This window comes from Sorghum bicolor, chromosome 10 (assembly GCF_000003195.3).
Source record: "Sorghum bicolor cultivar BTx623 chromosome 10, Sorghum_bicolor_NCBIv3, whole genome shotgun sequence".
NCBI classification, from domain to species: Eukaryota; Viridiplantae; Streptophyta; class Magnoliopsida; order Poales; family Poaceae; genus Sorghum; species Sorghum bicolor.
The window spans coordinates 60,599,606-60,613,550 of record NC_012879.2 but is presented as its reverse complement, the minus strand read 5'-3'; the positions used below and the strand labels follow the sequence as shown (position 1 = coordinate 60,613,550).

Genomic DNA, 13,945 nt, shown 5'->3' with positions numbered 1-13,945 from the left:
CTTCTCATTACCCCACAGAAATCTAATGTGGTTTATTAGGGACCGGGTGACCCTAACAATGTCAGGTGATCCCTCTGGGCTTTGAGCACCCCCACAGAGCTTTGTCGTCCGGTGGCGATACAGGATGCGAGCCCTGATGCCCTCCATGATGTTCCAGATGGCCTCATCCAATCTCTTCTCTTTAGCTGCCAGGAGAGCGAGCACCTCATCGCTTTCCTGCTTAGCTTCTGCAGAGGATGCCGAATGCAGCCATAGCTGGATACCGGACGAGGCGTTAGACAGGGCGTCACGGACGCATGGTTCAGGAGTGCCTCTAGCCTCTCGGTTGGCGTTGGCACCGACGGCGAGGATGATATCACAACCGGCACTGGCACTGGAAGCAGCTATGGCATCAACAAAAGGGAGCATTCTCAAGATGGCTGCCTCGGCAAACCGTGCGCGGGTCAACTGGAGCTGATCCGGATCCTGTTCCTGTTCCTGCTCCATCGCAGTCGCAGGTTCCTCTTCCTCGAGCACAATGTAGAGGTCAGACAAACCACAGCCGAAAGGGAGCTCGGAGGATGGTGCGCATGATCACGGTGAGAGCCTGGATCCACCTCGTCCCTGTGTAGTCACGCTAGCTGCACGATGGCACTGGAGAGGTGCCACAGGCCCCCTGCCGCTGCATGCGGCGGCAGACGCGTCGTCGGCGATGCAGAGCACCCAGCCGACGTCCACAGTACCATGAGCCAACTCTCCAGCGCACTGACGTCGCCGCCACAGAAGGATTGGCCCTTGGAGGCGCCCCAGAGCTCCTCCGCTCTCTCTTTCGCGAGCTCCTCCGCTCTTTCTTCCAGGACGAGCGCGTTGAGCAGGCGATGGTCATAGGAGGACAGGTGAGAGGCCCCGGATCCGGACCGGACGTGTAGTGTAGGTGTTGGATAGGGTGGTACCTGATCCTGATCCTGACTTGCTGCCGCTGCTGGTGTACGCTGATGGTGTTGGATACTGTGGCCGTCGGTCGCCAGTTCAACAACCAATCCTTGAGCGAGCCGTAGCCGTAGACGCCGCCGCCGGACGGAGGACGCGCTGGATGGGCCACCCCTTGCTGCTTCCATGCTTGAAGCTCGGGAGGGGCTTGGTTGAAGTTGACCAACACGCTCTCTGCTGCGCTGCTCCAACTACTACTGGTACTCCCAATCACCAGAGAAAATGGAGATAGATTCCCAACAGGAAATTGGGAGCAGAGCAGAGAAGACAAGGACAAGGGCGACCGATTTCTGCTGCTCCCAGTCCCAGTTGCGATGCGAGTTGATGACCGACGGCCAGAAATTTCAGGCAGCGGGGCGGGAGCTTGACGACAGCAACAAGAGAGAAGCAAAGCAACTAGTAGTAGGGAATGAGAGGCGACGGCTGCTGTTGCTGTGTGCCTGTAGCTGTACGACTACTAGGTTAGTGCTAGCGGAAGTCGTTGATGGGCCGCGTGGGCCTCTAAATAACAGCCCAATAGGCAAAGAATATCCCTTTTCTTTTTCCTACAAGGGCCTCCGAAACCCAGCAGATCATATATATATATACCCTTCCTAAAAAATGGCAGATCATATACACTAAGAGCAACTCCAAGAGAGTTGGTAAAAATGGATGGCTAAATTCAAGATTTAGCCAACCTCTAAAATAGAAAATCATGTAAAAAGCAAAAATCTCCAACAGTCTTTCTATATGGCAAATCATATGGCTAGCGGGACATGCAAGCCATATTTACCATGCGAGAACTCCGGGATAGATGGCTTGCTATTTTAGCAAACCAAATACAATAGCTATTGGACTCTCTTTTCTCTCCCAAAATAGCCAAATATAGAATACATAACATGGATAGCTCTTCTCTTGGAGTTGCTCTAAGGCTGTCTCCGATACAAGACTCGTTGGAAAATCTAAATCTAAAATGAGTCTCTAATATAATACATACAGTTTTCAACAGAGTAACTATAAAAAAGAGCTATTTTAAGTATCAAGAGAAACATAATCTAAATTTAGATATCTTCTCTTTACGAGACTCATCTATAGAAAGAACTAGTTGAGCTGCACTCAGTTCACGGTCCTTTCTTCTTCTATTTATATGTCCGCTTTTATATTTATACGATGCATTTTTCTCGTGGGTTTGGCATGTTTGGATGAGTTAAAAACATGCGACAATTGTTTCACACAGGGTTTTCTAATATTGGTTTTCTCTTCACAATATAGCTTTAAAGGTATGAATTTTTAAATATTTGTATAGACGGATCCTTGAAGCAAACACCAAGTCCCTTTTTTTTGCTATCAAAGCCTCCGAGTTCTAATGACTAATGAGCACCTAATATTAGTACTTTCTTAGTCCCAAAATAATCGATGTTATTAGTGTGCCATAAATTTTACTCATTTTTATAGAAAATACGTGTAACATCTATATCTCTAAATAAATTTATTAAAAAAACTAGATTAAAAAAACTTTCAAATAATACTAATTATTTACATCAAAGTTTTTCTTGAGAAACGCAAACGACAAATATTTAGAGTAAGAGGAAGTATCGTCATGTAATAATATTTGGGATAATGTTGCTACGTGCTTCAACACGCTACACCCACCAGCACCAATGACGCGTTGTTAGACCGTCCACATCATTGACTCCACCAGCTGCTGGTTCCCTCGTCTGCAAACTGCAAATAAAATGATATGCATCTATATTGGTCCGCAATTGGGTAGATATGTTTACAAATTGTATTTGAAAACAAGTACAATGTAGTCATTTTCACACATAAGTCTACATCCACGTGGACACGCAAAGGTGTTTTAGTTTTTGTCATAGGTTAAGCTTTCTGTGTAACTTACCCAAGTTCATTTATATAAAAAAAAAAGCATCGAGTTAATTTCATTGAATCCTCCATGAATATGTGTTGCCGGCTGGCCTTTGCACCTATCTTGCATGGTGCATGTGAATACATATTTTAAGATTTGATTGATCAAAATCAGTGAAATTTGACTCATTGCTTGCAAAGACAGAACGTCGTGGAAATTAAACATTAGATTCCTGAAATTTTAATTTGGAAACAGAACATGGGAACGCCGACACCTCTGATTCGTATCGGTGGGAGCGCAGGCGGCGGCGCTTCTCGTCGGTCGCGCGCAGCCGTGCAGGAACAGGATTTACAGGAAGCGAGGCCATTCCATTTCTCCGTGGTCGTGCGCCTCCCATGGGTTCCGTTTCTCTTGTTCATGTTCGCTTGAATTTATTGCTATAGCTTTTTCAGTCATTCTAAAGTGTTTTTGTTTTTCATAACAAATCAGCATACAATACTTTTCAATACCAGTATATATGGGTGTGTTTGGATTCTGGCCTAAGTTGGCCTGGCTAGCCCAATCTGGCCTGGCCAATATTGGCCTGTGCAAATGTAGCCATGGCCACTTGTTTGGTTTATGTGCTAAATGAGTCAGGCCCGACTAAGTTTTTGTTTGGTTTCGTGTCCAGACTCGCTGCCAGCCCATTTGTAGCTAAGTCGCCGTTGTTTGGTTTCATGGCCACACTGGGTACAGTAACCAGGCCGGCCCAGCGGTGTTGGTTACCCCCGCGGCCGTACAAAAGGCCCGGCAGCCCCCCGCACCGCTCACCACTCACACCGAATCGGTCACCGTCTCCCTCATCTCCTCTTCACCGAAACGCACGCCGTCTTCTTCCTCACTCCCACTCTCGCTCGCCCTCGTCTCCTCGTTGCTGCCGCCATGAGCGACGAGTCCACTTCTCAGCGCGTGATGGAGGTCACGCTGCAGCCGCAGGTGAAGCTGGAGCCGTGCACCGGCGGTCCTGGATGCGAGTGCTGCTCGAAGCCTTCGGGACCTCCGTCGTCGCCGGCGTCGCCTTCGAGGAGCGCATCCTCGACGATTCCTCCTCTAACCTCCGGCGACACCTCGGCCTTCACGGAGGACTCTCACTCCGGTTCGGATGTAAGTAGCGAACCCTAATCCCCCAACGTAGTTCTAGGGTTTCGATTTCCCCCGATTTTTTTGTCAAATCGAACGATTAGAAGGTCCAAGTGGCGATTGCCTGTACATTTCTTACTATTCATGGTTAGTTTTGGGCGTTTTGTAGATTAATAGTGCCAACTTTGTTGTTTCCCCAAATCGATTTAGGCATCGAGCTTTGGTGCGCCTCCAATCGGTCTCCCTGTCCAAGATTGGGGAGGGCTTGGTACCCTGAGTGTTGGCAAGTGCGAGCATGGGTGTTATACAGTGATGAAGCAGTGCTGGGGAGGCAAGAACACCGGAAGGCGCTTCCTGGGATGTGGACTGGAGGTTTGATTGAACTAAAACTTATGTTAATTTGTTCTATTTGGTCAATTGTCTTTATGCATTTCTTTTTGACATTGTACTCAATTATGTAGACTTCGCAGCAGTGTGGGTACGTGGAGTGGCTTGATGATCCATGGCCGGTCCGTGTGCAGGCCGCATTCAAGAAGCTATGGCGTGAAGTGAAGGCAACTAGAGATGTTCAAGTTGCTGCCCACGATGCTCTCATTGAAGCATACAAGAATGTTGAGAAGCAGGTCAAGGAGAAGGATAAGCTGAAAGAAGAAACTGAGCGCACCAAGAGGTTGGCTGAGCAGTTGTGCTCCCGCTATGAGCGCAGGGTGGCATTCGCAACCGCTGATAAGAGCTGGAGCATGTTTCTGGTGTACAACCTCATCGGACTCATCATCTTCCTGGTGGCGGTGCTTGTGGTGAAGCTCTAATCTAATGCAGTACGAGGTACAAGGATGTCGACAAGTGGTGGTGCATCTTGTTGGGACATCCTGCTGATATTTTCGGTGTAGATGGTAGTAGTTCTAGTTTGTGATGATGATCTTGGTTCACTTGTCCTTATGGTAGAAGAACTTAGCTCCTGGTTAGGACTGATGGTAGTAGCATGCAAGTTAGTTCTGATGAACTGGTGCTCAGAAGAATGCCAAAGTTTGGCAATTTTGGTTGTGCCCAAATCTTTGGTGCACTTTTTATGTAAATTAAGACTTCTGTGGATCTTACTGCTATGGTTGATGTATGGTTTGTGTGCTATTTGTCCACTGTTTTGCTTGTGTTTGCTACCTGATGCCAGTTTTTGGATGATGATTAAATAAAGGTCTCAGATTACATACCATTGTACAGTACATGCAAGTTTTTGGATTAAACTAAATAAGGTTCAAATTACATTAGTCATCAGTACTTGAAGATGACAATCAGTTGTACAAAAATAATTACAACCAAAGCTGCAATGATGACGTCTTTCTTGGAGATGGTTGTTCGCAGCCTGTTGCCGATGATAGGGCCATTCTTCACCTCCTCCTTTGCTTTGACCACTTCTTCAACTCCTGCACCAACGCTATTTGCCCATTTTTTGTACTTCTGGTAATTCTCAAAGGCTTCAACAGCTTGATCATAAGTTGGATAGCCTTGGTACAAATTGCCTTTGTATGTGGATATCTCTCTGTTGCACTCAGGCCATGTTTTGTACACACCTGGGTTGAACCTCTCGAAGACAGCATAGGCCTGGTTCTTTATCTACACAATTTTAAAACCAAATAAGCAGTGGACCAACGCTACATGTAGTACTGAATAATCATGCCATCTGATGAAATCAAATCACATCAAAGAAGAGCACACAATGAAAGCAAGTCACAATAATTGAAGAACAGAGAATGTTACAACTGTTTTTCAATGACAACATCGAATGGATCCTGTAGCTATGATAAGCAACTAACACCTAGTTGGCATCTATCATAACTACCCTTAGAAAAATGATAAGTCAACCCTTATCTTATTTATCTTACATCTAACCTAAAGTTACATCTCATGTCAGGATAGTCAAAATTGGAATGGATCCCATTTCTGTGTTGTCAAATAGGTCAGCCACCCCTTGTCCTCTGTCTGATCTTCACTGGGTGCCGCTCTTGGCCATCACCTCGGCCAAATGTTGAGCCAGCCAGAGTGCCTTGTCATCAATCCTCATCTGAATGAACACCAGAGCTGATGCCTTGTCCTTCATGAGATAGTTCAGGCACACCATCAAATCTGCCCTTGCAAATCCTGGAACATCCATCACTGCTTCATAAATCCCAGTGGCAGCCTCATTATTGTTACCCTCAGTTAGAGCAGCCCCAAAACCCCTGACAGATTCAGCCAGTCCACTCAAGAGGGCTGCATCATCTTCATTGAAGGCCCTCTTCCTCTTGCCTGAGTTGCTACACTCACTCACAACAAACTTGCCCCTGTCAGTCCTCTTAGAAGATCCATCGGCCTTGTTGACAGTCTCTCTAGGACTTTCTAGATCAATGGTTTCTGGTTCTGGTGCCTGGCCGAGTGGTTCCTGCGAGCCCATTGCAAACCTCCCCATTGCAACTCCACCACCAAAGATATCCTGCATGTAGTGGTTGTTGATAATTGGAACATTCAGAAACTCAGCATCCTTTGGATGATCCTGCAAAAGTTAGAACAGTAGCAATCAGAAGCTAAGAAAATGACCAGTGCAGCGCTGAAACTGAAAAAAGACTGGTAACTTCAACTTTACTTACTTTGACATGACCATTGTAGTGCTCAGGGTCCATGGTGATCATGCACAATCCTTCATCCCAAAGAGCCCCACTCAAGTCCTTCAACCTGCAAATCCTGATCCACTTGGCACGCCACTTGTGCAGATGGTTGTACACCTGGGTGTGGGTCACAGGCTGGTGCATGAACTCCTGGAGATCCTTTGCCACAGCATTGAGCTGCACATCCTTGAACCCCTTGTCAGTCCTTAGCCCTTGAGAAACTAGCTTGGAGCACTTCTCGAGGATACGGGCAGACATTAGAGGTGTCCAGTTCAGGCGGGGAGATGCTCCATTACCGTGCTGTGGGGGGGGGCTGCTGCTCATCATCGATCACAAGAGGCTGCATCTCCTCACCAAAGATGTTGAAATCCTCTAAACCAGCCATGTCTTTGACATACATGATGAATACATAAATGGATAAACATCACAGAACACAAATGAAATAAGTGTCAACATGAGGGAGAACATGAAAAAAGAACACAACAAAAGTTCCAACATTACAGACATGCATCATTGCCTAAGGTAATGGTCTCAGTTCTAAGAAATTGAAATGGTACAAGAGGTCCACAGGTCATACTACTGAGTGAACACAATCTAATTGGCCCCATTCCTAGTCAGCCACATCTGCTGGGCCCATTCATCCCTTTGTGCCACCCAAGCTGCATTGTATTCAGCATTGTCACCAGGTCCATGGTGATTGACTGGATTGGGCTCCCAGTCCTCTGGATTAGGAATCATGTCATCATGCCCAAAGGTGATGATCTAGTTGTGCAGAATACAACAAGCAAGTACAAGCTTCACTTGAGTCTTGTAAGGATGATGAGGCTTGTTGTCCAAGATCCTGAACCTACCCTTCAAAGAACCAAACCCTCTCTCAACAGTGACCCTAAGGGAAGAATGCCTAAGGTTGAAGAGCTCTCTAGGATTCTCTGGCCTTCGAACACCATACTCCCTAAGGTGATACCTGACTCCTCGATATAGTGGTAGGAAACCAGGTCTCACTGCATACCCAACATCCACAAGACAGAATTTTCCTAAAAAGCAAGGATACAGACACTGATTAGAACTATGGATGATAACCTAATCTAGATAGGATGGAACATATGCAAACAAGCTGATACCTTGCGGGATCCTAAGTCCATCCTCTCTTGCCAAAGCATCAACAAGGATACGGGCATCATGAGCAGAACCTTCCCAGCCAGCCAATACATAGGTGAATCTAAGATCCCAGTTGACACATGCAAGTACATTCTGTGTGGTAGTGTGCTTCCTCCCCATGAAAGCTGCCCTCTCACTTGATGGAACTCTTGCTAGCACATGAGTTCCATCAATGGCAGCGATGCAATCCTAAACAAACAACAGATTAGGCACAACAATGACCTAATTGGCTACAATGAACCTAATGCCAATGAACAACTACCTTGAAGAATGGGTTCCATCTCCTGCTCCTTGCAATTTTGGGATGAACACCAAGTGAGGGGGCTCTAATCATCTCATTCCTTAACTCACCAACTGCAAACATGACCTCATGAAAGTACCTGCTGATGGTTTCAAGGGATCTCCTAAAGATTGGTGGAAGTACCCTGAATCTCTGGTTGTGGCCGACAATCAGCAGAAACATTGCCACTTGCTCTTCAATGGCAGTGTGCCAACTGTCCCTAAGGAGAGCCCTGTCCCGAAACAAGCGACAAAGCTGGAAGAAGGGTTCCCTGCTCATCCTAATGACCTCCAGACAGCGGCGATCAGAGCTACGATAGATGAACCTGAGGTTGGCAGCTCTCTCTCTGTCTCTATGGGTCAGTGGACCGAAACTAATCCCCTCCCTAGACCTGGTAAGCCGCCTGAACCTGAGAAATACCCACGCACAGATCACAGCCACCACGGCAGCGCCCCTACGAGCAACCTGACGACGCCTGACCACTGGATCCATTACGCTATACAAACAATGCAAGACAATTAGCACATACAAGAGCAAATCAGAGTGGATCAGCTACGTCACAAACATGTGCGCCACCCAGATCCACGAGAAAAGGGATGAACTTTAGCCACATCAGTGAACAACCGAGGGTTTGGGAGACCAAATCAGTGAACACAACAGCAGTATGACTACAACCCTAACCAATTTTAGAGGAACGGCTGCGACACCAAATAGTGCGCCACCCAGAACCATTACCATCATCGACCATTACCCTAGACTCAACACTAAAACCGAATAAAACTGTGATGAATCGAGGTTACAGCACCATGAACCGAGGCCAACATAGGAGGAGGAAGGATTCGAGGCATGCTCACCAGCCTGCTTGCCTTACCAGATCCGCCGACGGTGGTAGCCGTCGCCGCTGGGACACTGGGAGGAAGGGGAACGCGAGGAAGGGGAACGGGAGAGAGCGCTCAGGAGCGGCGGCGCGGTAGGGGGGAAGTGAACAGTAGCTAGGAACCCTAGCCGGGCGGTGACGGGTGACTTATATACGGTGGCCACCGGGGGCCATCCAAGCCCACGTCCGCGAGCTCCACTCGGCTGGCTCAGGCCTGGCCTCGAATGAACGAGCGTCTCGGTCGTTCAAGGCTACACGGGCCTGGAGCGTACGGCTGGCTTCATTGGGCCAAGGTAGGACCACATGCAAGATTACCAAACAAGCACTATTGCGCCCTGGGCCGGCCTGGCTAGCGTTGGCCAAGGTTCCAAACACGCCCTATATGTTCAAGCTTCATCAAGTCAGGTGTAGTCTACTGACCAGCTGCATTACTGAATGAGCGTGGTGTGGAGTGTGCTACGTCGTGCGTGCCCAAGGAGCACTACATCTCCGACTTCCTTGTTAATTGGGCGAAACCACGGCATGCACAAACAGCGGCAACTCTCCCTTGTTTGTTCCTAAACGTGAGTATTTCTCATCTCAGCGAATTCCTCAGATTATTTCTTTATATGCTTGCGGTCATGTCATGTTAAGTTGGTTCCCAATTTTGCCTTGAACCAGTAGCCTCATTTCTTGCTGGTTCTAGTAATAAATGATACAAGTTGACTACTGATTGCAACATCCTAATCTGATCTTACTGTTCAGAAACTTGATCCTAGCACTTTGGGCCTTAGACAACATCTAGCATTTTGTTTGGCTGAATGCAAAATACACATGTCTGAATGTGTTTTGGATAGAAATTTAGTATGAACAGTACTAGTCGATTCCTTATGCTTTTATATATATATATATAGGGCATGATTTAGAGAGATCATGGTTCAATGACCTATTTGCATACATAAACGACTACATATTGTCTCATTATTATCAGATTTGACTCCACGTGTTGTGGAAGCTACAAATTCAATCTCTAGTACATACTCCATCCGTCCTAAAATAAGTGTCGTTTACGCTTTCTGAGAAATAACTTTGAATAAATATATAGTAAAAAATATTAATATTTATAGTATATAATTAGTATCATCGGAAAGATCTTTAAGTCTAGTTTTTTTAATAAATTTATTTAAAGATACAAATATTGCACGTATTTCTACGAATTAAGTTAAACTTGTGGCACGAAAACCTAAAACGACACTCTTTTTGGGACGGATGGAGTATATCATCTGCTGAGGGTACAAACATGATATAAGTTTTTCCAAGCAACAATGTTTTATTCCAAATCCAAAACATAACATCAAAGATGCATGAAAACAGAAGCTAGTAGCTGGCAACTTTGTCTTTTCATGGTGCACTTGTTCTGTTCATCCTTCGAATAGCTCCTGCAGCATCTCCTCCAGCTCCTGAGGAGTGACTCCTGAGGTGATGCTATTGTTATCCTCCAAGTATTCCGTAAATCCTGAAACGACTCTCTCGATGATAGCTTGACGCAGCGTCTTCCTCAGCTCAGGTTCCGGGACTTTCCAATGCTTTTGCGCAGCATAGGTCGACTGAAACTTGGACTCGAACTTTGGCAGCGGTGAGTCTCTCGTGAAGCAATGACACGTGGGATTGTGCAGGCATTTCAACACTGGTGCCCAAGACACCTGGAGATAACTTTGTATGTACCTGTCGATTCTGTTAGTGATGCTGTCAAAAAACCTTAAGTACGTGAGGTCATGGAGATGGGGAGGCCAACTTGTGTCGAGCAGCTGCCTTATGAGGTAGGAGTTGTTGATGAGGAAGATGAACCTGAGGCTCTGGTCTGTGAACGACCGCGACACTCTGGCAAGCTCTTCCTCTAGGGAACCGACTACCTCCGTTGTCAGGGTAGTCAAAGAAGACGTATCTCCCGGGCGATGACTTGCATAATTCGCGGGGAGCAATAATGCTTCAGTGGACAACACGATATTGATATAGTTTATGACAGACCGAGTGACCTTGTGGATAGCGGGTGATGATTGCAGCAGGGTCGTCTGAGTAGCACCCGTTGCCCTCGGAGAGGAGCCGTCATCGTCGTCCAAGGACGGAGTGACAGCAGTTCTGATGTGATCAAATGTGTCCCGTATGGCCTGATCCAGCTTACCCAGTTGTGCTGAAAAGAGGCCTCCGATATCGTCAGCTACCTTTGTGGAGAGCACGTAGGGTGAGGAACAGAAAGACATGATGATCTGTTCCGAGGCTACGGAGAGAGCATGGCGCACATCTAGCAGTGCCCGGACCTTGTCAGCTGCCCGCACCACACTCGTACAAGTAGAAGAGACATGCTGCTGTTGGCTGATGGCACCATTAATAACACTGAAAGGATCAAGAGCAACAATCGCGTCAACAAAGGTGAGCATCTTCAGCAAGGTCGCCTTGAGAAACTGTGCAAATTCAGAAACTGCATCAAGCAACCCATCGGTTGGTTCATCGTGACTACTTAAGCATTTCCATACGGATGTGCTGATGACCTGCAGAGCCGGGATCCAAGTCTGTGCAGGACTCTGTAGCTGGCGTGAGATGAAGGTCCTCTGCCCGGACGCGTCAAGCTCGGCAAGACTTAGAAGCCAGGCGACGTTGAGCTCTGAGAGCCACCTGTCCGGGGCAGTGGCGTTGCTGCCATCGGCACCAGCACCGGCACCAGCACAGAATTCCTCCACCAGGCCCCTCATGTGCCGGCGCGTCTTCACAACCTCCTCCTGCCTGAGCTCCATGATGGCGCTCTCTTCTTTGACTGGTTCGGATGAGGTGGTGTACGCGGAGGTGGAGAGGGTCATGGTGGTACGGGTACCTGAAGTGGTGCTGCTGCTGCTGCCAAAAATCGGCTGCAGAGCGCCGTCGCCGTAGCCGCGCCAGGGGGATTTGGACCTCCATGCTCTCCGCCAGACGGCCGCCATCCCAGTCCCTGCTGCTTTTAGTTTTAAGCCTCTCTGTCTCTGCGTGGATTTGATGATGATGGACGCGCACGCGGCCGGCGGGATTTTCGACCGGCGGTTCATCGAGTCCGGCCGCCTCAGAAAGGAAGGACCCGTGCTCTGCCGTCTCATCTCACAGCGCGTAGGGTGTTGTTGACCTTGACTTCCCAACGGGCCGGACCAGGATAGGTGTGGCAAATACCTGCCGCAAAGCCCAGCGCCCCAGCCTGCTAGACAGACAAAGACCGTGCATAGGAGGGCTCATTTTGTGGGCGAGGCTCGTGGTAGACGGTAAGGTGGGCCTTTCCACCCCGATTCCCTGGCGTTTAGGGCCTTATTTAGTTCGTAATTTTTTTTTTTAAGATTTCTCGTTATATTAAATATAGATAAAAATAAAAATTAATTGCACAGTTACCTGTAATTTGTGAGATGAATCTTTTGAGCCTAGTTACTTCGTGATTGGACAATGTTTGTCAAATAAAAATAAAAATGCTACCGTAACCAAAAACTAAAATTTTTACGAACTAAACAAAGCCTAGATTGTAGGATTGAGCATATCCACAATAGGGAGTAAAATCTTATCCCAACCTCATAGCCAATGTCCAATGAGCCTAGACCTTGACGTCTTTGAAAACCTGGTGTCACGTTACAAGCCTTTCTCACTGTAGCCGCCTACCTCGCCACCGCTTCCGCCCCACCAACCATGCAGTTGTGCGACAAGAGTGGCGACCTCAAGACTGCTTGCTGCCCTCACCAACACCATCAATCGTCTGATGTTCTACATTCCAAGTTTCTGTAATAATGGGCTGTGTACATCCTCGGATATAGAGGCCGGACTTTTATCCATTATCTAAAAAAAATAAAACTAAAAAAAATTTCCTTTTGGTTAATTTTTTTGACCCCTAAACTAGTAGCATAGTTGATTTACTTCTCTCCCGGACAACATGCACCGCAACTGACGATTCTAGCATAGTGTGAAATTGACAGGGCTCATCACTTGAGCAGTGTTTTTAGTTACTGCGCACGGATTCATTTGGAGTAATAATGATAACCTAAGAGAAAAAAAAAGCCAATAAAAATATCACTGGTACTAGTATGAATCCGCAGGGCAAAATGTACATGCAGGTCTTTTGCATACCATATACTTTTATTAGAAAAACGATAAGCAAAATACAAATAGGCAAATGAAAGCTGTACAATCTTCAACTTTTGTTCTGCTTCACTCACAGCTTCACAAGTCACAACCCATGTGATTTGAAGCAACAATGTTAACATTTCACACACACACACACACAAACAACAAAGAAGGAAACGCAACTAAATGTATCTGCACTGACAACTTGTCTTGTATGGCGTTCACCCTTCGAATAGTTCTTGCAACATCTCTTCCAGTTTCTCGTGAGTGAATTTTGGGGTGGAAACACAGTTGTCATCCAAGACGGAAGTGATTTTCTCGGTGATAGCTTTGCGCAGTGTCTGTCTCACATCAGGATCTGGGACCTTGCACTGCTTTTGGATATTGTAGTTTTTCTGAAATGCAGATCTGAACTTACGCAACGGAGAGTAGTTTTTCCAAAAGCAACGAGGTTGAGAAAGAACCGGTTCCCAAGTTTCCCATAGATAAGTCTGTACGAGATCCTTGATTTTGCGAGTGAGGACTGCCTTGACATATGAACTATGCAGCCCCGATATGTAGATTAAGTTGTTAATCAAGAAGAGGTACCTGAGGCCCCTGTCTAGGAAACATTGCGACCTTTTCGCAAGCTTTTTTTTCTAGACAAGAGATCATCTGAAATTCCAGCCTGTCAAAAGAATCAGTAGTTTCTCCAATCTCGGTGACATGCTTACCAAGGCTAGGGCTTTCTGCTTGGAATTGGAATACAACTGGGCACAGTGACCAGTAGTTATGCCACAGGTACATAATGTGGAATGATACATACCTAGTGATCTCATGAATGTCTGACGATCCATTTAGACGTGGGGAGGGATCAGCATCCTGTATCAACCCCATGATACGAGCCCAAGTATCCTCCAATGTGCCCTGTATGGCCTCAGTTGTCTTGTCCTGCTTCGCTGATAATAGGCTGG

General features: G+C 46.8%; 1 protein-coding gene across 1 annotated transcript; it reads right to left on the bottom strand.

Moving 5' to 3' along the window:
- LOC8066370 lies at window positions 10,166-12,022 on the bottom strand. Its single transcript, XM_002437578.2, has one exon. It carries the CDS (start codon window positions 11,987-11,989, stop codon window positions 10,286-10,288), a length of 1,704 nt encoding a protein of 567 aa, XP_002437623.2. The 5' UTR covers window positions 11,990-12,022; the 3' UTR covers window positions 10,166-10,285.